General features: G+C 44.0%; 1 protein-coding gene across 1 annotated transcript in view; it reads right to left on the minus strand.

Moving 5' to 3' along the window:
- zcchc14 (zinc finger, CCHC domain containing 14) overlaps positions 1-22,861 on the minus strand; it is a 32,365-nt gene that overhangs the window by 5,279 nt on the left and 4,225 nt on the right. Inside the window, exons 3-10 of the mRNA XM_020456512.2 lie at positions 12,757-12,827; positions 12,545-12,616; positions 12,253-12,338; positions 7,484-7,581; positions 6,862-6,898; positions 5,275-5,554; positions 4,733-4,821; positions 2,844-2,965 (exon numbers count right to left, since the gene is read on the minus strand). Coding sequence (XP_020312101.1) covers positions 2,844-2,965; positions 4,733-4,821; positions 5,275-5,554; positions 6,862-6,898; positions 7,484-7,581; positions 12,253-12,338; positions 12,545-12,616; positions 12,757-12,827 — 855 coding nt within the window. The remainder of the gene's footprint in view (positions 1-2,843; positions 2,966-4,732; positions 4,822-5,274; positions 5,555-6,861; positions 6,899-7,483; positions 7,582-12,252; positions 12,339-12,544; positions 12,617-12,756; positions 12,828-22,861) is intronic.

Raw genomic sequence — 22,861 nt, forward strand, 5'->3', positions numbered from 1 at the left:
AGAGGCCTGTAATTTTCATCATAGGCACACTTCAACTATGACAGACAACATGAGAAAAAAAATCCAGAAAATCACATTGTAGGATTTTTAATGAATTTATTTGCAAATTATGGTGGAAAATAAGTATTTGGTCACCTACAAACAAGCAGGATTTCTGGCTCTCACTGACCTGTATCTTCTTCTTTAAGAGGCTCCTCTGTCCTCCACTCGTTAACTGTATTAATTGCACCTGTGTGAACTTGTTATCAGTATAAAAGACACCTGTCCACAACCTCAAACAGTCACACTCCAAACTCCACTATGGCCAAGACCAAAGAGCTGTCAAAGGACACCAGAAACAAAATTGTAGACCTGCACCAGGCTGGGAAGACTGAATCTGCAATAGGTAAGCAGCTTGGTTTGAAGAAATCAACTGTGGGAGCAATTATTAGGAAATGGAAGACATACAAGACCACTGATAATCTCCCTCGATCTGGGGCTCCACGCAAGATCTCACCCCGTGGGGTCAAAATGATCACAAGAACGGTGAGCAAAAATCCCAGAACCACACGGGGGGGACCTAGTGAATGACCTGCAGAGAGCTGGAACCAAAGTAACAAAGCCTACCATCAGTAACACACTACGCCGCCAGGGACTCAAATCCTGCAGTGCCAGACGTGTCCCCCTGCTTAAGCCAGTACATGTCCAGGCCCGTCTGTTTGCTAGAGAGCATTTGGATGATCCAGAAGAAGATTGGGAGAATGTCATATGGTCAGATGAAACCAAAATATAACTTTTTGGTAAAAACTCAACTCGTCGTGTTTGGAGGACAAAGAATGCTGAGTTGCATCCAAAGAACACCATACCTACTGTGAAGCATGGGGGTGGAAACATCATGCTTTGGGGATGTTTTTCTGCAAAGGGACCAGGACGACTGATCCGTGTAAAGGAAAGAATGAATGGGGCCATGTATCGTGAGATTTTGAGTGAAAACCTCCTTCCATCAGCAAGGGCATTGAAGATGAAACATGACTGGGTCTTTCAGCATGACAATGATCCCAAACACACCGCCCGGGCAACGAAGCAGTGGCTTCGTAAGAAGCATTTCAAGGTCCTGGAGTGGCCTAGCCAGTCTCCAGATCTCAACCCCATAGAAAATCTTTGGAGGGAGTTGAAAGTGTTGCCCAGCAACAGCCCCAAAACATCACTGCTCTAGAGGAGATCTGCATGGAGGAATGGGCCAAAATACCAGCAACAGTGTGTGAAAACCTTGTGAAGACTTACAGAAAACGTTGGACCTCTGTCATTGCCAACAAAGGGTATATAACAAAGTATTGAGATAAACTTTTGTTATTGACCAAATACTTATTTTCCACCGTAATTAGAAAATAAATTCATAAAAAATCCTACAATGTGATTTTCTGGATTTTTTTTCTCATGTTGTCTGTCATAGTTGAAGTGTACCTATGATGAAAATTACAGGCCTCTCTCATCTTTTTAAGTGGGAGAACTTGCACAATTGGTGGCTGACTAAATACTTTTTTGCCCCACTGTATATCGACATACCCTGAAAGGCCACTCAGCAAAGAAGAAGCCACCCATCTAAAACCGGCATAAAAAAAACAGACTATGGTTTGCAACTGCACATGGGGACTAAGATTGTACTTTTTGGAGAAATGTCCTCTGGTCTGATGAAACAAAAATAGGATTGTTTGGCCATAATGACCATTGTTATGTTTGGAGGAAAAAGGGGGATGCTTGCAAGCCAAAGAACACCATCTCAACCGTGAAGCACGGGGGTGGCAGCATCATGTTGTGGGGGTGCATTGCTGCAAGGGAACTGGTGCAATTCGCAAAATAGATAGCATCACGAGGGAGGAAAATTATGTGGATATATTGACGCAACATCTCAAGACATCAGTCAGGAAGTTAAAGCTTGGTCGCAAATGGGACTTCCAAATGGACAATGACCCCAAGCATACTTCCAAAGTTGTGGCAAAATGAGGACAACAAAGCCAAGGTATTGGAGTGGCCATCACAAAGCCCTGACCTCAATCCCATTGAAAATTTGTGGGCAGAACTGAAAAAGTGTGTGTGAGCAAGGAGGCCTCCAAACCTGACTCAGTTACACCAGCTCTGTCAGGAGGAATGGGCCAAAATTCACCCAACTTATTGTGGGAAGCTTGTAGAAGGCTACCTGAAACGTTTGACCCAAGTTAAACAATTTAAAGGCAATGCTTCAAAATACTAATTTAGTATATGTAAACTTCTGATCCACTACGAATGTGATAAAAAAAAAAAAAAAAAGCTGAAATAAATCATTCTCTCTACTATTATTCTGACATTTCACATTCTTAAAATAAAGTGGTGATCCTAACTGACCTAAGACAGGTAATTTGTTTATGATTAAATGTCAGGAATTGTGAAAAACTGAGTTTTTAAATGTATTTGGCTAAGGTGTATGTAAACTTCCGACTTCAACTGTAGTAGGCTACCTGCAGTACGTTGTAAAGGTCATGCTGAGAAGGTGTACGTCAGAGGAGGCTGGTGGGGGGAGCTATAGAAGGACGGCTCATTGTAATGGCTGGAATGGAACAAATGGAACAGTATCAAACACATCAAACATATGGAAACCATACGACTCTGTTCTGTTTGTCCCATTTTAGCCATTAAAATGGGACCATCCTCCTACAGCTCCCCCCACCACCCTCCTCTGGTGTACATGTTGAGGGATTGCCAATGTTAATAAATGTGTAGGCTACATGCCAACAGAGTACCGATCATGTCTTTGTGTGACCTTTATTCCAAATGTCAAGTTTACTTGTATTGAAATGATATCCTGTCAGATGAGTTGCATACTGTACCTGTGTTGCTACTTGAGTAGACGTGTGCCACTGGGCCTATGTGGCTGGATGGAGTAACCCTGGCGATGCCACTGCACGACACAGGGAACTGGGACAACATATACCTCTTCTCCATCTTCTCCCTATTGACAGGAACACAGTCAGTTATCACAGAAACATCTTTGTCATCTCTACATAGCGGACAGCCACAGTATGATCTGGAGACAGTAGCTCTATTGAAACCCTAGAGGGTGCTCTAGTCTAGCCATCAAGATTACAAAAGCACAGCATCAACACCCTCTGTTTCACCAACACACCAGCAACAGGTTGTGTGAGAAATAGTTATTTGAGATGAACACCAGTGCCATGAATGGTACAGAGAATTGCTAGAAAAACACTTGAACAACTTTTGAGTCGGTACTCTTACAAATACAGTACAAGGAGGAGGACATATGACACATACGCAATTTTGACAACTCACCATATTATATAGCTAGGAAAATCCTGTTAATTTAGCTGCAGTGCCAGGTGGAGGAAAAAAAAAACAGGCTTGACAGTGTAATGAGTGATCCCGAATAAGCTCCCATTAAGCTCACTGATAGTCCGACAGATCTATGGAAAAGCACCTGAGGAACTTTCCACTTCCTGTCACCAATACACATGGTCATACCTGGCTAAACCTGGCTAATGGAAACATGCTGATATTAGCTGTGGAAATAGGCTGAGTGACAGTGTTCTCTCTCAGTAACACTCCTACGCTACAACAGGTGACTGGGTTTTCCATCCGGTTTATTCTTTCCATCTTTCCTTTAGGTACCACTTATCTGGACTAACCAATCTACCCCACCGGAATGCTAGTTAACCATTGACAACCAAATGACCATGAATCTTTATACCATGACATCCCTTACAGAAAAAGATTGCAGTTAGAGTGCAGTATAACTGCATTATGCTGCATCCAAAATAACAGTTTCTTTTCATATGCTAATTTTGCAGTGTAAAATTGTGTTCACTGTAGTTATTCTGCAATTACTGAGTCCAGAATACCACAGTCGACTGCAGTTACTGCACTTATAAAAACGGCAATCTTTTTTTGTAAGGGATTGTTGAATACTAATTTCTGTCTTGAAGGGTATTCTAGAGCATTATTTTCTTATAACGCACGGTATGTTTGCAATTCAATGGCCATAGTTCATTTTTACATGTTTTGTTTGAGCTGCTTTGAAAGCCTTAGTATAAAAGGGATAATCAACTCGTGGCTCTCAGGAAAATAACGCAACTCCATGGAAGGTTAGTTCCACTCCGCTACCGCGTGTCGTTCATTATATTCCATAGAACACATAACCTCGTGTTGATTGTCCCTTACATAAACACCATTGACAAATCTCCTGTGTTAATGTTTAATAAAATAAACAATCAACAGACACACCTTTTACAAATGCTATACAAACTATGAAGTAAGACTATCGAAATAATACAATTATGAAACATTAGTTGTAAATAGAGTATCTATCCATCTACCCATCCATTCATCCATCTACCCATCCATCTACCCATGCATGCATCCACCCATCCAGCTACCCACCCATCCATCTATCTATCCATCCATCCATCCCCCTACCCATCCATCCACCCATCCATCTACCCACCCATCTATCCATTCATATACCCATCCATCCATCCATCCATCTATCTATCTACCCATCAATCTACCCATCCGCATCCATCTAACCACCCACCCATCCATCTACCCATCCATCCATCCATCCATCTACCCACCCATCCATCTCATTACCCTCTGAACTACCTGAGTCTACACAGGAGTATGTTGGAATGGGCGCGTCACTGCTTTTATGTGGCTGGGGGACAGAGGGCTTGATAAGGGGTCTGGGTTCAGGGTTCAGACTCACTTCTGCAGTTCCAGCTGCGTCTTCAGCTTCTTCTTGGCTCCCTGGGTGAGGTCATACTTGTTCAGATCCTCCTCTGTGAGTCCAAGGAACTGTGGGAAAAAAGAGCACATTTAAGAGCACAGATAGGGGCTACTAGGGAGAGTGTGGTTGTTAGGGGAAGACAGCAACTGTTGTTTGATCTATTCTAATGTCTATTGTTGGGGCTTTCTAATAACAGACATGTAGCCTCATTCTGACATGTTATCATTGATATTGCACTTGTCCAGACTACTTGCTTGTAAATATCCTTTGCTGTTTTGATGTTTTCTAATATGTGATTTTGTCAGTATTGTGATTGCTGCTAAATTAATCCCTCTTTGAGGACATAAACGTTTTCTGAATCTGAACTCTTTCCCTGCATACACCCCATTTCCAAGCCAGAACAAAGCCACTTTTAGTTATATCCTTATCTCTTCAGCTCCATAGGTGTCTTAAATGCCACTCATCCACTGTAACCTAAACCCACCAATGAGAGACTCTCTCCTTCCTCAAAGCCCACCCACCTCCTCCATGGTCAACTGCTTGAACACTGGGTAGTACTTGTGCAGGCGGAGTTTCCTCAGCCAGTCCAGGATGCCATTCTGTTCTGGGCTGCTCTGCAGTGGAGGACCAGGGTTCTGGAGGTGGCCGGGAGGGAGTGCGTTATCCCCCCCTGCTACCCCCACCCCACCGGGAGGAAGAATGGGCACAGTGCCCTGGGGGGGCAGCTGGGTAGGAGAGCGAGTCTGAATGGAGTTGTGAACGCTCATGACTGTCTGGATACTGGCTACACCACATAAAGCCCTGAGAGAGGGGCGGGGGGGGGGGGGGAAGAGGATAGGAAACATGGAGGAAAAATAGGGAAAGGTTCATGACAGGAAAAGGACAGTGAATACGGTATATTGGAAAGGATGGAAATAATGTAATTAAGATAACTATACAGGTTGCAGATTTGAATAGGCAGCAATAGTCTATATCAAACTTAGTGACACTACATTGCCAAAAGTATGTGGACACCTGCTAGTCAAACATCTCATTCCAAAACCATGGGCATTAATATGGAGTTGGTTCCCCCTTTGCTGCTCTAACAACCTTCACTCTACTGCGAAGGCTTTCCACTAGATGTTGGAACATTGCTGCGGGGACTTGCTTCCAGGTCGGGCACTGATGTTGGGTGATTAGGCCTGGCTCGCAGTTGGCATTCCAATTCATCCCAAAGGTGTTCGTTGTGGTTGAGGTCAAGACTCTGTGCAGGCCAGTCATGTTCTTCCACACTGATCTCGACAAACCATTTCTGTATGGACCTCGCTTTGTGCATCGAAGTATTGTCATGCTGAAACAGGAAAGGGCCTTCTCCAAACTGTTGCCACAAAGTTGGAAGCACAGAATCTTCTAGAATGTAATTGAATGCAGTATCGGTAAGATTTCCCTTCACTGGAACTAAGGGGCCTATCCCAAATCATGAAAAACAGCCCCAGAACATTATTTATCCTCCACCGAACTTTAGAGTTGGCACTATGCATTGGGGCAAGTAGCGTTCTCCTGGCATCCGCCAAACCCAGATTCGTCCATCCGACTGCCATATGGTGAAATGTGATTTTCACTCCATAAAACGCATTTCCATTGCTCCAGGGTGCAATGGCAGTGAGCTTTACACCATTCCAGCCGAAGCTTGGAATTTGCGCATGGTGATCTTAGGTAGTGAGTGCTGCAACCGAGTATCTACGCGCTTCAGCATTCGGCAGTCCCGTTCTGTGAGCTTGTGTGGCCTACCACTTCACGGCTGAGCCGTTGTTTCTCCTAGACGTTTCCACTTCACAATAACAGCACTTACAGTTTACCAGGGCAGCTCTAGCAAGGCAGAAATTTGACAAATTGACTTGTTGAAAAGGTGGTACCCTATGATGGTGCCATGTTGAAAGTCACTGAGCTCTTCAGTAAGGCCATTCTACTGACAATGTTTGTCTATGGAGATTGCATGACTGTGTGCTCGATTTTACACACTTGTCAGCAACGGGTGTGGCTGAAATAGCCGAATCCACTAATTTGAAGGTGTGTCCACATACTTTTGTATATATAGTGTATGTTGAGTGTTAAAGATGGGAGCCCACCTGTTGGCTCCTCTGTATTGAAACAAGCATCCAAGACCTGTAGCACATGAATAAAACATAGATCAGTCAGCCACATAATCAACAACCTCTAAATAAGTATACTTTATGAATGGCGATATACAGTACGCAAAACTCATTTTTGAATCTTGTCTATTGTTTATTGACTTCTTGACCTCTTTACAAGTTAGGAACAAAATATCAGCTGAGGGTCACCAGTTTTTTGAGTTTAATTTAAGAGCCGTGTGATATTTCAGCACTTTACTGGGGCCTGTGGTACCACATTACAGCAGAGTAAGATAGATTTTTATTTCACTGCATCCCAAGAGTCTCGCAATATCAGCCAAGCGGCAAAAGGCTAGCTGCTCCAGACACAGTCAGACAGACATCCAGGTCTCTCCCACTGCCACTGCCCTGCATGGGGAGACGGAACTATAAATAAACTCTAGGATGAAGTCACCATTTGCCAGGCCTACCAACACAAACATGCCAGTCCAAATTCCCACACAAATCGAAAATAGAACCCCTCAAACCCCAGAGATGAAGTGCCACTCCTCTCAGCCAAACAGAGAGGGGGACATATACGTCCCATGAACACAGAGTAGGGTTAGGACAGGAGTCTTACTTGCAGTGGGAGGGGGGGAGAGGGCGATGGTGGCAGTGCTGAAGAAGAGTTCGGCTTGGTAGTGTTTGAGAATGTGGGCTGGAAGCACTGTCAGGCACCTGTACAAGGAAGGAACACATGAGATAACGTTACATTCCATGCTCGATATGATTCCTTCCCTCCTTATCTCTTGTCTTTGACAGTAACACCTGGAACTTGGTCAAAAACAACATTAAAACAACATGTGCCGAATACAACAGGTGTCGGTAGACCTTACAGTGACATGCTTGCTTACAAGCCCTTATCCAACAATGCAGTTTAAAAAAAATACATAAAAAAATAAGACTAAGACATAAAAGTGACAAATAATAAAGAGAAGTAGTCAAATAACAAAAGGCTATATACAGGAGGTACCGGTACAGAGTCAATGTGCACCAAATACACCGTTTAGTCGAGGTAATTGTGGTAATATGTACATGTAGGTATAGTTATTAAACAGAGAGTAGCAGCAGCGTAAAGGGGGGGGGGGGCAATGCAAATAGTCTAGGTAGCCATTTGATAAGATGTTCAGGAGTCTTACGGCTTGGGGGTAGAAGCTGTTTAGAAGCATCTTGGACCTAGACTTGGTGCTCTGGTACTTCTTACCATGTGGTAGCAGAGAGAACAGTCTATGACTAGGGTGGCTGGAGTCTTTGACAATTTTTAGGGCCTTCCTCTGACACCGCCTGGTATAGAGGTCCTGGATGGCAGGAAGTTTGGCCCCAGTGATGTACTGGGCCGTACGCACTACCCTCTGTAGTGTCTTGTGGTTTGAGGCCAAGCAGTTGCCATACCAGGCAGTGATGCAACCAGTAAGGATGCTCTCGATTGTGCAGCTGTAGAACCTTTTGAGGATCTGAGGACCCACGTCATCGATGCACTTGTTGATAAACTACAGTAACTACTTGGTTGTTACTCATTATCATACATATGTAGTATGAAAATATTATATATCACAACACATACAGTGTTAACAATGCACCACTGTTATCACTGTTTAACCCCGGCCTACTAACTGTTAGCGTGTTAGCATCGGCCTGCTAACTGTCTGAATTGCCGTGTTCCCAGTCATCCCAACCACTCACTGGACCCATATTGTTCACTTGGCTATGCATGCCTCTCTCTAATATCAATATGCCTCGTCCATTACTGTCCTGGTTAGTGATTACTGTCTTATTTCACTGTAGAGCCTCTAGCCCTGCTCAATATGCCTTAACCAACCATGTTGTTCCACCTCCTACATATGCGATGACGTCACCTGGTTTAAACGTCTCTAGAGACTATATCTCTCTAGTCATTACTCAATGCCTAGGTTTACCTCCAATGTATCCAACCTTACCTTTGTCTGTACACTATGCCTTTAATCTATGCTATTGTGCCCAGAAACCTGCTCCTTTTACTCTCTTTTGAGAACGTGCTAGACGGCCAGTTCGTATAGCATTTAGCCGTACCCTTATCCTACTTCTCCTCTGTTCTTCTGGTGATGTAGAGGTTAATCCAGGTCTTGCAGTGCCTAGCTCCACTCCCCAGGTGCTCTCATTTGTTGACTTCTGTAACCGTAAAAGTCTTGGTTTCATGCATGCTAACATTAGACGCCTACTCCCGAAGTTTGTTTAACTCACTGCTTTAGCACACTCTGCCAACCCGGATGTCTTTGTCGTGTCTGAATCCTGACTTAGGAAAACCACCAAATACCTTGAAATCTCCATCGCTAACTATAGCATTTTCCGTCAAGATAGAACTGCCAAAGGGGGCGGTGTTGCAATCTACTGCAAAGATAGCCTGCAGTGTTCTGTATTACTATCCAAGTCTGTACCCAAACAATTCAAGCTTCTACTTCTAAAAATGCACCTTTCCAGAAACAAGTCTCTCACTGTTGCCGCTTGCTATAGACCTCCCTCTGCCCCCAGCTGTGCCCTCTATACCATATGTGAATTGATTGCCCCCCATCTATCTTCTGAGCTTGTGACCTAAACTGGGTCATGCTTAACACCCGGCCATCCTACAATCCAAGCTTGATGCCCTCAATCTCACACAAATTATCAATGAACCTACCAGGTACAACTCCAAATCCGTAAACACGGGCACCCTCATAGATGTCATTCTAACTAACTCACCCTCCAAATACACCTCTGCTGTTTTCAATCAAGATCTCAGCGATCACTGCCTCATTGCCTGCATCCGTAATGGATCAGCGGTCAAACGGCCTCCACTCATCACTGTCAAACGCTCCTTAAAACACTTCTGCGAGCAGGCTTTTCTAATTGACCTGGCTGTGGTATCCTGGAATGACATTGACCTCATCCCGTCAGTAGATGATGCCTGGCTATTCTTTAAAAGTGCCTTCCTCACCATCTTAAATAAGCATGCCCCATTCAAAAAATGTAGAACTAGGAATAGATATAGTCCTTGGTTCACTCCAGACCTGACTGCCCTTGACCAGCACAAAAACATCCTGTGGCGTTCTGCATTAGCATCGAATAGCCCCCGTGATATGCAACTTTTCAGGGAAGTTAGGAACAAATATACACAGGCAGTTAGGAAAGCTAAGGCTAGCTTTTTCAAACAGAAATTTGTATCCTGTAGTACTAACTCAAAAAAGTTCTGGGACACTGTAAAGTCCATGGAGAATAAGAGCACCTCCTCCCAGCTGCCCACTGCTCTGAGGCTAGGAAACACTGTCACCACCGATAAAACCACTATAATTGAGAATTTCAATAAGGATTTCTCTACAGCTGGCCATGCTTTCCACCTGGCTACCCCTATCCCGGTCAACTTCCGGCACCCTCCACAGCAACCCGCCAAAGCCCCCACCATTTCTCCTTTACCCAAATCCAGATAGCTGATGTTCTGAAAGAGCTGCAAAATCTGGACTCCTACAAATCACCGGGGCTAGACAATCTGGACCCTCTCTTTCTAAAATTATCTGCCAAAATTGTTGCAACTCCTATTACTAGCCTGTTCAACCTCTCTTTCGTATTATCTGAGATTCCCAAAGATTGGAAAGCTGCTGCGGTCATCCCCCTCTTCAAAGGGGGTGACACTCTAGAACCAAACTGCTACAGACCTATATCTATCCTACCCTGTCTTTCTAAGGTCTTCGAAAGCCAAGTTATCAAAAAGATTACTGACCATTTCGAATCCCACTGTACCTTCTCCGCTATGCAATCTGGTTTCAGAGCTGGTCATGGGTGCACCTCAGCCACGCTCAAGGTCCTAAATGACATCATAACCGCCATCGATAAGAGACATTACTGTGCAGCCGTATTCATCGACCTGGCCAAAGCTTTCGACTCTGTCAATCACCATATTCTAATTGGCAGACTCGACAGCCTTGGTTTCTCAAATGATTGCCTCACCTGGTTCACCAACTACTTCTCCGATAGAGGTCAGTATGTCAAATCGGAGGGCCTGTTGTCCGGACCTCTGGCTGTCTCTATGGGGGTGCCACAGGGTTCAATCCTCGGGCCGACTCTCTTCTCTGTATATATCAATGATGTTGCTCTTGCTGCTGGTGATTCTCTGGTACACCTCTACGCAGACGACACCAATCTGTATACTTCTGGCCCCTCTTTGGACACTGTGTTAACTAACCTCCAGATGAGCTTCAATGCCATACATCTCTCCTTCCGTGGCCTCCAACTGCTCTTAAACGCAGGGAAAACTAAATGCATGCTATTCAACCGATCACTGCCCGCACCTGCTCGCCTGTCCAGCATCACTACTCTGGACGGCTCTGACTTAGAATACGTGGACAACTACAAATACCTAGGTGTCTGGTTAGACTGTAAACTCTCCTTCCAGACTCACATTAAGCATCTCCAATCCAAAATTAAATCTAGAATTGGCTTCCTATATCGCAACAAAGCATCCTTCACTCATGCTGCCAAACGTAAAACTGACCATCCTACCGATCCTCGACTTCGGTGATGTCATCTATAAAATAGCCTCCAACACTCTACTCAACACACAGTGCCATCCGTTTTGTCACCAAAGCCCCATACACTACCCACCATTGCGACCTGTACGCTCTCGTTGGTTGGACCTCGCTTCATACGCGTCGCCAAACTCACTGGCTACAGGTTATCTACAAGTCTCTGCTAGGTAAAGCCCCGCCTTATCTCAGCTCACTGGTCACCATAGCAGCACCCACTCGTAGCATGTGCTCCAGCAGGTATATCTCACTGGTCACCCCCAAAGCCAATTTCTCCTTTGGTCGTCTTTCCTTCCAGTTCTCTGCTGCCAATGACTGGAACGAACTGCAAAAATCTCTGAAGCTGGAGACTCATATCTCCCTCACTAGCTTTAAGCACCAGCTGTCAGAGCAGCTCACTGCACCTGTAAACAGCCCATCTATCTACCTACCTCATCCCCATACAGTATTTATTTATTTATCTTGCTCCTTTGCACCTCAGTATCTCTACTTGCACATTCATCTTCTGCACATCTACCATTCCAGTGTTTAATTGCTATGCTGTAATTACTTCGCCACCATGGCCTATTTATTGCCTTAACTCCCTTATCTTACCTCATTTGCACTCACTGTATATAGACTTTTTGTTTTTTTTGTGTTGTTGTATGTGTCGAATTGCTATGCTTTATCTTGGCCAGGTCGCAGTTGCAAATGAGAACTTGTTCTCAACTAGCCTACCTGGTTAAATAAAGGTGAAATAACATTTTTTTTTAAATAAAATCATGTGAACATATTCAGGTGGGCTACCTTGGTCAGTGACAATGCTGATGGACCTTACCTGGGGTCCAGCTCAGAGGTCTGATCAAGGCCAAGGGACTGAAGCAGGAACTTCTCTAGACCTTCATCAGGGAAAAGCTGGGAGACCTGGGAGAAACACAAAATAGGATATTGACCTTCACATCACTATTCAACAGATGGCAGATGGGTACAGTAGACATAAAGACAGGTTTTTCCCCCACTTCAAAATTCTGTAAATCCTAGCCTGAAAAAAGGTAGCTGCTAGTTAGCAGAACAGTCGATAAGAGACATAAGCGCTCAGTCCCCTCTCTGTGCTTCAGCCGCTTTCTTACCTGGGAGAGAAAGTTCAGCACCTCCTGGTGAGTCCTGCTCACAGTGGAAACAGAGGAGTCTGACCATGTGACCTGTGGGATAAGGAGAGAGTGAGTAGACAGGGCAACAGTGTACAATAACTAACATACAGTACATACTGGAACTTATGTGTTCCTGTGTGTGTGTGTGTGTGTGTGTGTGTGCGTGTGTGTGTGTGTGTGTGTATACCCACCTCTAGCATATATTCACTTGGTTTCTCCCCCTTGTGAGTCACTCCACTCAGCTCTATCCTCTCTATGTTCACTGAAGAAAAGAATATATATATATTATTTGGATTATCTGATTTTATCGTTCAGCAAACAAAGAACATCAAGTAAGACATTGCTTTGGTGTCTCGTATTTTTCTGCCATGCATGCTAGATGAAAACGTAGTTCCTGTTAGATCTACTGTTGAGACTGGTTCTTTTGGCACCGAATGTACTTAAATGACATATCTGAATTCGTAGAGAACATCACAGGAAATGAGGTCACCTGGTGTCTATTTAAACACATGAAACACTTTAAAACTGGAGAACAGAGGACAGTGAGATAGAACAAAAAAGACTAGAGAGAACATACAGATAAAAGGTACAAGGTAGAAAGAAAGAGAGCCATGGAGAGAAAAAGTGACAGGATGATCTAGATTTATGGCTGGACTAGTGGCACATTTTAGGGATCCTGCCAGTGACATTTTAAAACATTTGGCTGAACTCCGTATCGGATTCAGAGAACACACACACCATCTGAAATCTCATACACAACACTCATAAACACACATGGAGTAGAGTACACACACACAGGCCTGTTTGTTAAATATACCCTGCAGACTCAGCACTTCCTCCGGTGTGTATTAGCACTGGGAGAGGCACTAGCTAGCTGAATGAAGCTCTGTGCTGAATGTGACCTATCTGAGCGGATCAGAAATGTAGAAATACTGTGAAAAACCTCCCCTGTAACTTTTCTTACCCAGAGGTTTGGCTCTCAGTCTCAGGCCAGGAAAGGGCCTCTCCCCCGGCAGGCAAGTGTGAACTCATCTGAAGTATTCTGAGTAGCAGAAAGTCTATAGGCTTCACTGTAATTCTAAACTGCTTTACTAAAGGCTAAAACGTCATTACTCTCACTGTGTGTGTGTGTGTGTGTGTGTGTGTGTGTGTGTGTGTGTGTGTGTGTGTGTGTGTGTGTGTGTGTGTGTGTGTGTGTGTGTGTGTGTGTGTGTGTGTGTGTGTGTGTGTGTGTGTGTGTGTGTGTGTGTGTGCACAGGCATGTGTGAGTGTGTAAGTGAAAGAGCGTAGGAACACCGTGTGTAAAAGAGCCAAGTGGGGATTATTTTTATTTTTTTTACTTAAAAAAAAAGTGAATGTGATGTGAGTGAGAGACAGCAGAGGAACTATGTCATGCTGTCTGGCCTGGATTCTCCCTTCCTGTGTGAGCTCCCTCTCCTGCAGTCACGGCTAGAAGGGATCCAGCTTTTGTAAAATTAACGTCAAAACATTTTTTTGTGCATTTTAGCTAACTCAAACTATTTTCCTAACCTTAACCTAATTCTCATAACCTGCTGTAAAAAAGTCATATCTGAGGTTAATTTTACAAAAGCTGGATCCCTTCTAGCCATGACCCTCTCCTGTGCATACAAAATTATACAGTAGCCACAGGCTCAGCAATAGAGCAGTCCTGCCCTAATACCATGCACTCTCCGTCACGGCAGAGTTTAGACATCAGGCCCAGCCCCCTCCATCCTCACGCAATTGAAAATGATAAAAACTCTAAGCAGATCTTTTTTGAAATTGGTATCATGTGACTGGAACGAATTGCAAAAATCACTGAAGTTGGAGACTTTTATCTCCCTCACCAACTTCAAAGATCTGCTATCTGAGCAGCTAACCGATCGCTGCAGCTGTACATAGTCTATCGGTAAATAGCCCACCCATTTTTACCTACCTCATCCCCATACTGTTTTATTTATTTACTTTTCTGCTCTTTTGCACACCAATATCTCTACCTGTACATGACCATCTGATCATTTATCACTCCAGTGTTAATCTGCAAAATTGTAATTATTCGCCTACCTCCTCATGCCTTTTGCACACAATGTATATAGACTCCCCTTTTTTCTACTGTGTTATTGACTTGTTAACTGTTTACTCCATGTGTAACACTGTGTTGTCTGTTCACACTGCTATGCTTTATCTTGGCCAGGTCGCAGTTGCAAATGAGAACTTGTTCTCAACTAGCCTACCTGGTTAAATAAAGGTGTTCTCAACTAGCCTACCTGGTTAAATAAAGGTGTTCTCAACTAGCCTACCTGGTTAAATAAAGGTGTTCTCAACTAGCCTACCTGGTTAAATAAAGGTGTTCTCAACTAGCCTACCTGGTTAAATAAAGGTGTTCTCAACTAGCCTACCTGGTTAAATAAAGGTGTTCTCAACTAGCCTACCTGGTTAAATAAAGGTGTTCTCAACTAGCCTACCTGGTTAAATAAAGGTGTTCTCAACTAGCCTACCTGGTTAAATAAAGGTGTTCTCAACTAGCCTACCTGGTTAAATAAAGGTGTTCTCAACTAGCCTACCTGGTTAAATAAAGGTGTTCTCAACTAGCCTACCTGGTTAAATAAAGGTGTTCTCAACTAGCCTACCTGGTTAAATAAAGGTGTTCTCAACTAGCCTACCTGGTTAAATAAAGGTGTTCTCAACTAGCCTACCTGGTTAAATAAAGGTGTTCTCAACTAGCCTACCTGGTTAAATAAAGGTGAAATAAAAAAAATATTTAAAAAATATAAACAAAATATGCAGCAATTTCAAAGATTTTACTGAGCTACAGTTCATATAAGGAAATCAGTCAATTTAAATAAATTCATTAGGCCCTAATCTATGGATTTCACATGACTGGTAATACAGATATGCATCTGTTGGTCACAGATACCTTAAAAAAAAGTAGGAGCGTGGATCAGAAAACCAGTCCTTATCTGGTGCGACCACCATTTGCCTCATGCAGCGTGACAAATCTCCTTTGCATAGAGATGATAAGACTGCTGATTGTGGCCTGTGGAATGTTGTCCCACTCTTCTTCAATAGCTGTGCAAAGTTGGTGGATATTAGCAGAAACTGAAACACTCTGTCATACACGTCGATCCAGAGCATCCCAAACTTCCCCAGTGTGCCAGTGGCCATCGAAGGTGAACATTTTCCCACTGAAGTCAGTTACGACACAGTCTGCAGTCAGGTCAAGACCCTGGTGAGGACGACAAGTACACAGATGAGCTTCCCTGAGACGGTTTCTGACAGTTTGTGCAGAAATTCTTTGGTTGTGAAAACCCACAGTTTCATCAGCTGTCTGGGTGGGTGAGCTCAGCAATCCCACAGGTGAAGAAGCCGGATGTGGAGGTCCTGGACTGGCGTGGTTATACGTGGTCTAAGTTGTGAGGCCGGGTGTACGTACTGCCAAATTCTCTAAAACGACATTGGAGGCAGCTTTTGGTAGAGAAATCAACATTTAATTCTCTGGAAATTAACTCTGAGGAACATTCCTGCAGTCAGCATTGCCAATTGCACTCTCCCTGAAACTTGAGACATCTGTGGCATTGTGTTTTGTGACAAAACTGCACATTTTAGAGTGGGCTTTCATTGTCCCCAGGACAAGGTGCACCTGTGTAATGATCATGCTGTTTAATCAGCTTCTTGATATGTCACAACTGTCAGGTAGATTGATTATCTTGGCAAAGGAGAAATGCTCACTAACAGGGATCTAAACAAATTTGTGCAGAACATTTGAGAGAAATATGTTTTTGTGAACATTTCTGGGATCTGTTATTTCAGCTGATGAAACATGGGACTTTGTGTTTATTCTTTTGTTCAGTGTATGTTATTGTAAGTCACCTAAATATGTAACTACATTTCCCATTGTTCACACGACAATGACTGGTCTTGATAGAGATGATTTGGTATGGTATGATCATCCGTAGACAAATTTGCATTAAAGTAACTGTCCAGTGTTTCTAGATTTCTATGAAATATTACTTATAATTAATTACAATATGAGTGAAATAGTTTTCCTTCCGCAAAAAAATGTAATTAGGTATGGCATACCCCAACAACAGAATGGTGTGAGCGTATAACAGTCATGAAAAATATTAACTCAGTAGACAGTTGATTGGCCAGCTCATCCTCCTCAGGAGGTTGACATCATCCACTATGAGGAAATAGCAAGCATTTTTTAAACAGTCTGTTTGAGATACAAGTTTGAGTTGGGGTTGGGCCAAGATAAAAAGCAAAGCAGTGCGAAAAAAACAACAACACAAAGTTACACATGGGATAAACAGTCAATAACACAACAGGAAAATCTATAAACAGTGTGTGTAAATGTAGTAAGGTTAGGGAGGTAAGGCAATAAAATAGGCCAATAGTGGCAAAATAATTACAATTTAGCATTAACACTGGAGTGATAGATGCACAGATGGTGATGTGCAAGTAGAGATACTGGGGTGCAAAAGAGCCAACAAAAATAAATAACAATGTAGTCAGATGACAAGAGAGCAGCTGGTGCAGCAGTGTTCTCTAGGGTAATCAATGTCTCCGTCAGTGGCAAAAAGTGTAGAGACTGAAGGGCACTAGGAATTCCACATGGGTTGTGCACGCAGGGTACACTAAATTAGAGGGGTTGCATCTGTAAAACCTACATCGAAGAGGAGCGAACTGGGGTAGAAAACACACACATACAGTGCCTTCAGAAAGCATTCACAACCGTTGACTTTTCCACATATTGTTATGCTACAAAGTGGGATTAAAATGGATTTAATTGGCATATTTTTTGTCAAAGATCTACACAAAACACTTTTTAAAAATGTATTTGTAAAACATATATGAAAAGTAAAACACTATACAGTATATACAAATCTTGTGGGCACGCCTTCAAATTTGTGGATTTGGCTATTTCAGCCATACCCATCGCTGTCAGGTGTATAAACTCGAGCACACAGCCATGCAATCGCCAGACAAACACTGATAGTAGAATGGCCTTACTGAAGAGCTCAGTGACTTTCAATGTGGCACCGTCATATGATGCCGCCTTTCCAACAAGTCATTTCGGCAAATTTCTGCCCTGCTAAAGCTCCCCAGTCAATTGTACTGTTATTGTGAAGTGGAAAGGTCTAGGATGCAAGTATATTACTCGCTAATGTTCAGTCTCTGGACAATAAAGTAGAGGAGCTCAGGGCGAGGATCTCCTTCCAGAGAGACATCAGGGACTGTAACATACTTTCACAGAATCATGGCTCTCTACTCCCTACGGATATACAGTTCACATCCATACAGACAGCTGAGTTCTCAGTACATCGCGCAGACAGGAATAAAGAACTCTCTGGGAAGAAGAAAGGAGGTGGTATATGTTTTATGATGAACTATTCATGGTGTGATTGTGATAACAAACATAAAACTCAAGTCCTTTTGTTCATCCGACCTAGAATACCTCACAATCAAATGCCGACCATATTACCTCCCAAGAGAATTCTCTTCGGTTATAGTCACAGCCATGTATATTCCACCTCAAGCCGATACCACAACAGCCCTCAAGGAACTACACTGGACTTTGTGCAAACTGGAAACCACATATCCCGAGGCCGCATTTATTGTAACTGGGAAAGACAATTTGAGGAAAACACTACCGAAGTTCTGTCAACACATTGACTGTAGTACTCGCTCTGGAAAAATGCTCGACCACAGCTACATTCCATTCCGAGATGCCTACAAGGCCCTCCCCCGCTCTCCCTTTGGCAAATCAGATCACGACTCCATTTTGCTCCTCCCTTCCTATAGGCAGAAACTCAAACAGGAAGTACCCGTGCTATGGTGTTTTCAACGCTGGTCTGACCAATCGGATTCCATGCTTCAAGACTGGAATATGTTCCGAGGTCTTGCTCCTGGACAAGCTGAACACGTTCTTCGCCCTCTTTGAGGATAGCACAGTGCCACAGACATAGCCCGCTCCTAAGGACAGTGGGCTCTCATTCTCCGTGGCTGACGTGAGTAAGCCATTTAAGCGTGTTAAGACCTCTACGGGATCGGTGTCCCTAAAACGGGACGGTTTAAATTATTAAATTTAAAGATTAAATTATTGTTAATATTACTGCAGTGTCCAATTTACAGTAGCTATTACAACAATGAAAATACCTTGCTATTGTTTGAGGATAGTGCACAACAACAAAACATTTTTATCACAGCAACTGGTTTGATACATTCACCTCTGTAAAAAGTAAATACTGTACTTACATTCCGTACATTCCGCCATGTGCAACTGGGTCCTGGACTTCCTGACGGGCCGCCCCAGATGGTGAAGGTAGGCAACAACCCCTCCACTTTGTTGATCCTCAACACAGGGGCCCCACAAGGGTGTGTGCTCAGCCCCCTTCTGTACTCCTTGTTCTCCCATGACTGCGTGGCCACGCACGCCTCCAACTCAATCATCAAGTTTGCAGACGACACAACAGTAATATGCCTGATCACCAACAATGACTAGACAGCCTAGAGGGAGGAGGTGAAGGCCCTGGTGGAGTGGTGCCAGGAAAATAACATCTCCTTCAACATCAACAAAACGAAGGAGCTGATCGTCGACTTCAGGAAACAGCTGAGAGAGAACGCCTCTATCCACATGGGCGGGACCGCAGTGGAGAAGGTGGAAAGCTTCAAGTTCTTTGGAGCACACATCACTGACCATTTGAAATGGTCCACCCACACAGACAGGGTTGTGAAGAAGGCGCAACAGTGCCTATTCAACCTCAGGAGGCTGAAGAAATTCGGCTTGGCCCCTAAGACCCTCACAATTGAGAGCAATTACAGCACAATTGAGAGCATCCTGTCGGGCTGGTTCACCGCCTGGTACAGCGTTTCAACAATACTATGTAACTCCGGTAGGGCAACATCTGAAAAATAGCGCCTACTTGGTAGTGTGTACCGGGGCTCAAAGTTCTCGACCAGTCGGCGAAAGCCAACATCATCCATGACAGAGAACAGTTGATTGTCAAGGGCAATGAATTCCATTATCACCAAAATATACTTGGCGATGAACTTCCGACCTTCATTGACCAACGTATGAAGAAGAGAGGCATGCAGCCGTTACACTCAGTATGGATGACTCAGAAATAAGAAATCATTATTTTTAACACACATTAATTAATATAGTCAGGTAGGCTAAGTTAACTTTTTACAGAATGGCATTACATAATTTGCAATCTTATGTGTGAAACATTGCTACAGCAACATGTTAACACCACATTTTGACGTGAGGAGAAAAACACTTTCACCACCACATGTGAAAATGCAATTCCACATGTGAAAGTAAGATTTTCACATGTGGAGTTTTATTATTACATGTGAAACTGCAAATGTGATTTTTACATGTGATTGTTTTTTACATGTGAAGATGCAATTCCACACGTGAAAGTGAGATTTTTGCCCGTTTAATTTTCGTACATGTTTTAGTTTGATTTATTTTGTTTTATTTATTTTCACCAAAGAAAACATGTGATAGACAACAATACAGATCAAAACAAAACTGGGTGCAGGTGTGGTTGGAAGCCCAAGGGCTTATAAGAAAATCATGTGATTGTTTTTCACATGTAAAACTGCACATTTCACATATGAGGTGTAAACATGTTTTTCTTTTCACATGCGAAAAGGTGGTGTTAACATGTGAACTCTAAATTTAATACATTTGAAAATATGGTTTCATGTGAAACTTCAGCTCAACATGTGAAAACAGCTATTTCACATGTGAAAATTTTGTTGTTGTTGTTGTTGTTGTTGTAGTAAGGGCAGCCACTCAACCCCCTGCCCAGCCCCCTGCTGATCCACCAAGCCCACTGCCCAGCCACCCAGCCCACTGCCCACAGTGCCCATCCAACCAGCCCACTACCCAGCCCACTGTCCATCCACCCAGCACACTGCCCAGCCACCCAGCCCACTGTCCATCCACCCAGCCCACTGTCCATCCACCCAGCCCACTGCCCAGCTACCCAGCCCACTGTCCATCCACCATAGCCCACTGCCCACAGTGCCCATCCACCCAGCCCACTGCCCATCCACCCAGCCCACTGTCCATCCAGCCAGCCCACTGCCCAGCCACCCAGCCCACTGCCCACAGTGCCCATCCAACCAGCCCACTGCCCAGCCACCCAGCCCACTGTCCAGCCACCCAGCCCACTGTCCATCCCAGCCCACTGTCCCCCCATCCACCCAGACCACTGTCCATCCACCCAACCCACTGCCCAGCCACCCAGCCCACTGCCCACAGTGCCCATCCAACCAGCCCACTGCCCAGCCACCCAGCCCACTGTCCAGCCACCCAGCCCACTGTCCATCCACCCAGCCCACTGCCCATCCACCCAGCCCACTACCCAGCCACCCAGCCCACTGCCCAGCCCTCTGTCCAGCCACCCAGCCCACTGCCCACAGTGCTCAGGTACCCAGCCCACTGCCCTCTACCACCTTGCCTCTCCCTCAGTACCCTGCCCTGCCCCGTGCCCAGCAGGCAGCAGCTGCTGGAGGCTCCACATGCCTGGTGCCAGACTCGTTAATCCAGGGCATTCTGCCATTCTAACAGATCTGGTTACATATTGCACCCTGTGAAAATACACCGTCACACAAAGACACACAAAAGTAGATATTATCTTTTGTGCATTATCAGCATCTTTCGTGTTGTGTATTATGAATGAAGGCAAAACCAAGATTGCATTACAAAATAATAGTCACTCACTATCTGCATGTTTGAATAACAAGTGCACTCTTGCCACTGTGTGTGTGTGTGTGTGTGCTTGGAGGTATGCTTGCCCTGCTTTGTGCTGCTGATGACAGGCATGCAGCCCTGGCCATGAGGTAGTGTAGCTAACTCAGCATTGGGTTACCAGAAAACGAAAGGGCCAATCCTACTGAGTAACTGAGAGACCTGCTCCTTTCAAAGCAATATTAGACCCCAGCTTAACATGCTCCTCTAACTATCAACTCTTTAACCCACTAGCACACTTCAAAAAACTATCAACCCCCTTAATAGTTACACTACGTTCAGATAAAAGACAATCCTGCACACTGACACAGTGTGTGTGTCTGTGCATATACTTGTGTTCAAAATATGAAATTGTTACAGTACAATCCAGTGACTTGTCACTTCTACCTACAAGATAGTGCAGTGAATCAAAGAAGAAGAGGAATCTAGAATTTAGAACTTCTACTGTACTACCATCTACTGCCTATTTTGAGAACTTTGGAGAAAAGACACATTGCTGAGGTCATCATTTCCCATTTTCCCTCCACTCCGTCCCACCTCCAGACTAAACTTTCCAAAACTGGAGAAGAAAACGTGGCTCGTGAATTACATAACATGTGACCACTCTTGGATTCAACATCTGTGTGTTGGTCCAGCCAACAAGAAAAAATTGATAGAAAAGAAAGCAGACAACTAAGAAACATACAATATTTATAGCTGTAGTTTCCGGGACCTTCAAATAACTCAATGCAACAGTATCATCCAAATCCAAACAAGCATGGCCCTTTGTGAGTTTGTTTCTTCGTGGGTGTGCATGCATTCAAGTGTATATTCCGGTCTGTTTATAACCTCACAGCAAATATTTCAAAAGATTGTACTAAGGAGAAGTAGACAACAGCCTGCTACACTCTGATTGAATAGCATATATGCTGTAGTATTCCCTCTCATAACAAATACCTTAATACTAAAGTGATACTCTAGTAGAGTAAAGGTTGTAAACATCATTCCACATAGCAGTAGAAGTGTTCAGTAGTGTGTGAGAGGTACAGTATGTACAGTGTAAAGGAGTGGTTGAAAAATGACAGAATGAGAAGTGTGAAACAGAGGATGATGGCAGATTCCTGCAGCAGCTGCTCCACCCGGACCAGAGCAGCGTAGCAATGTGTAAAACATAACACTGATGCCCTTCACTGCACCAAGTTGCACCCTCAGATTGAGAACTAGATATATGACCATCTTTCTCCCTTCCCATTCTGATAGGGCGAGGGCAGTACCGCAAGCATGCCTCCACATTCCTCAATGAGTCTGGTTTGTCAATTTCGGTGTTTCAGCGTGTGGTTTCTTGTTCTGGGTGCATGTGTGAGTGTCTGGCACAAACTGAACTGCTTATTCTAAAGACACGTACCGAACGACTGACAAAGTATTACGTTTGAACTCAAGATTCCCATACTAGTGTGTGACGTTGTTGGAAAGAACCTTGACCCTTACTGTCACTGGGATGTCCTGTCCTGTGTTGTACGCAGACAGGGTAGATAAGTGTGACAGATTTC

Source organism: Oncorhynchus kisutch, linkage group LG22 (genome assembly GCF_002021735.2).
Source record: "Oncorhynchus kisutch isolate 150728-3 linkage group LG22, Okis_V2, whole genome shotgun sequence".
NCBI lineage: Eukaryota > Metazoa > Chordata > Actinopteri > Salmoniformes > Salmonidae > Oncorhynchus > Oncorhynchus kisutch.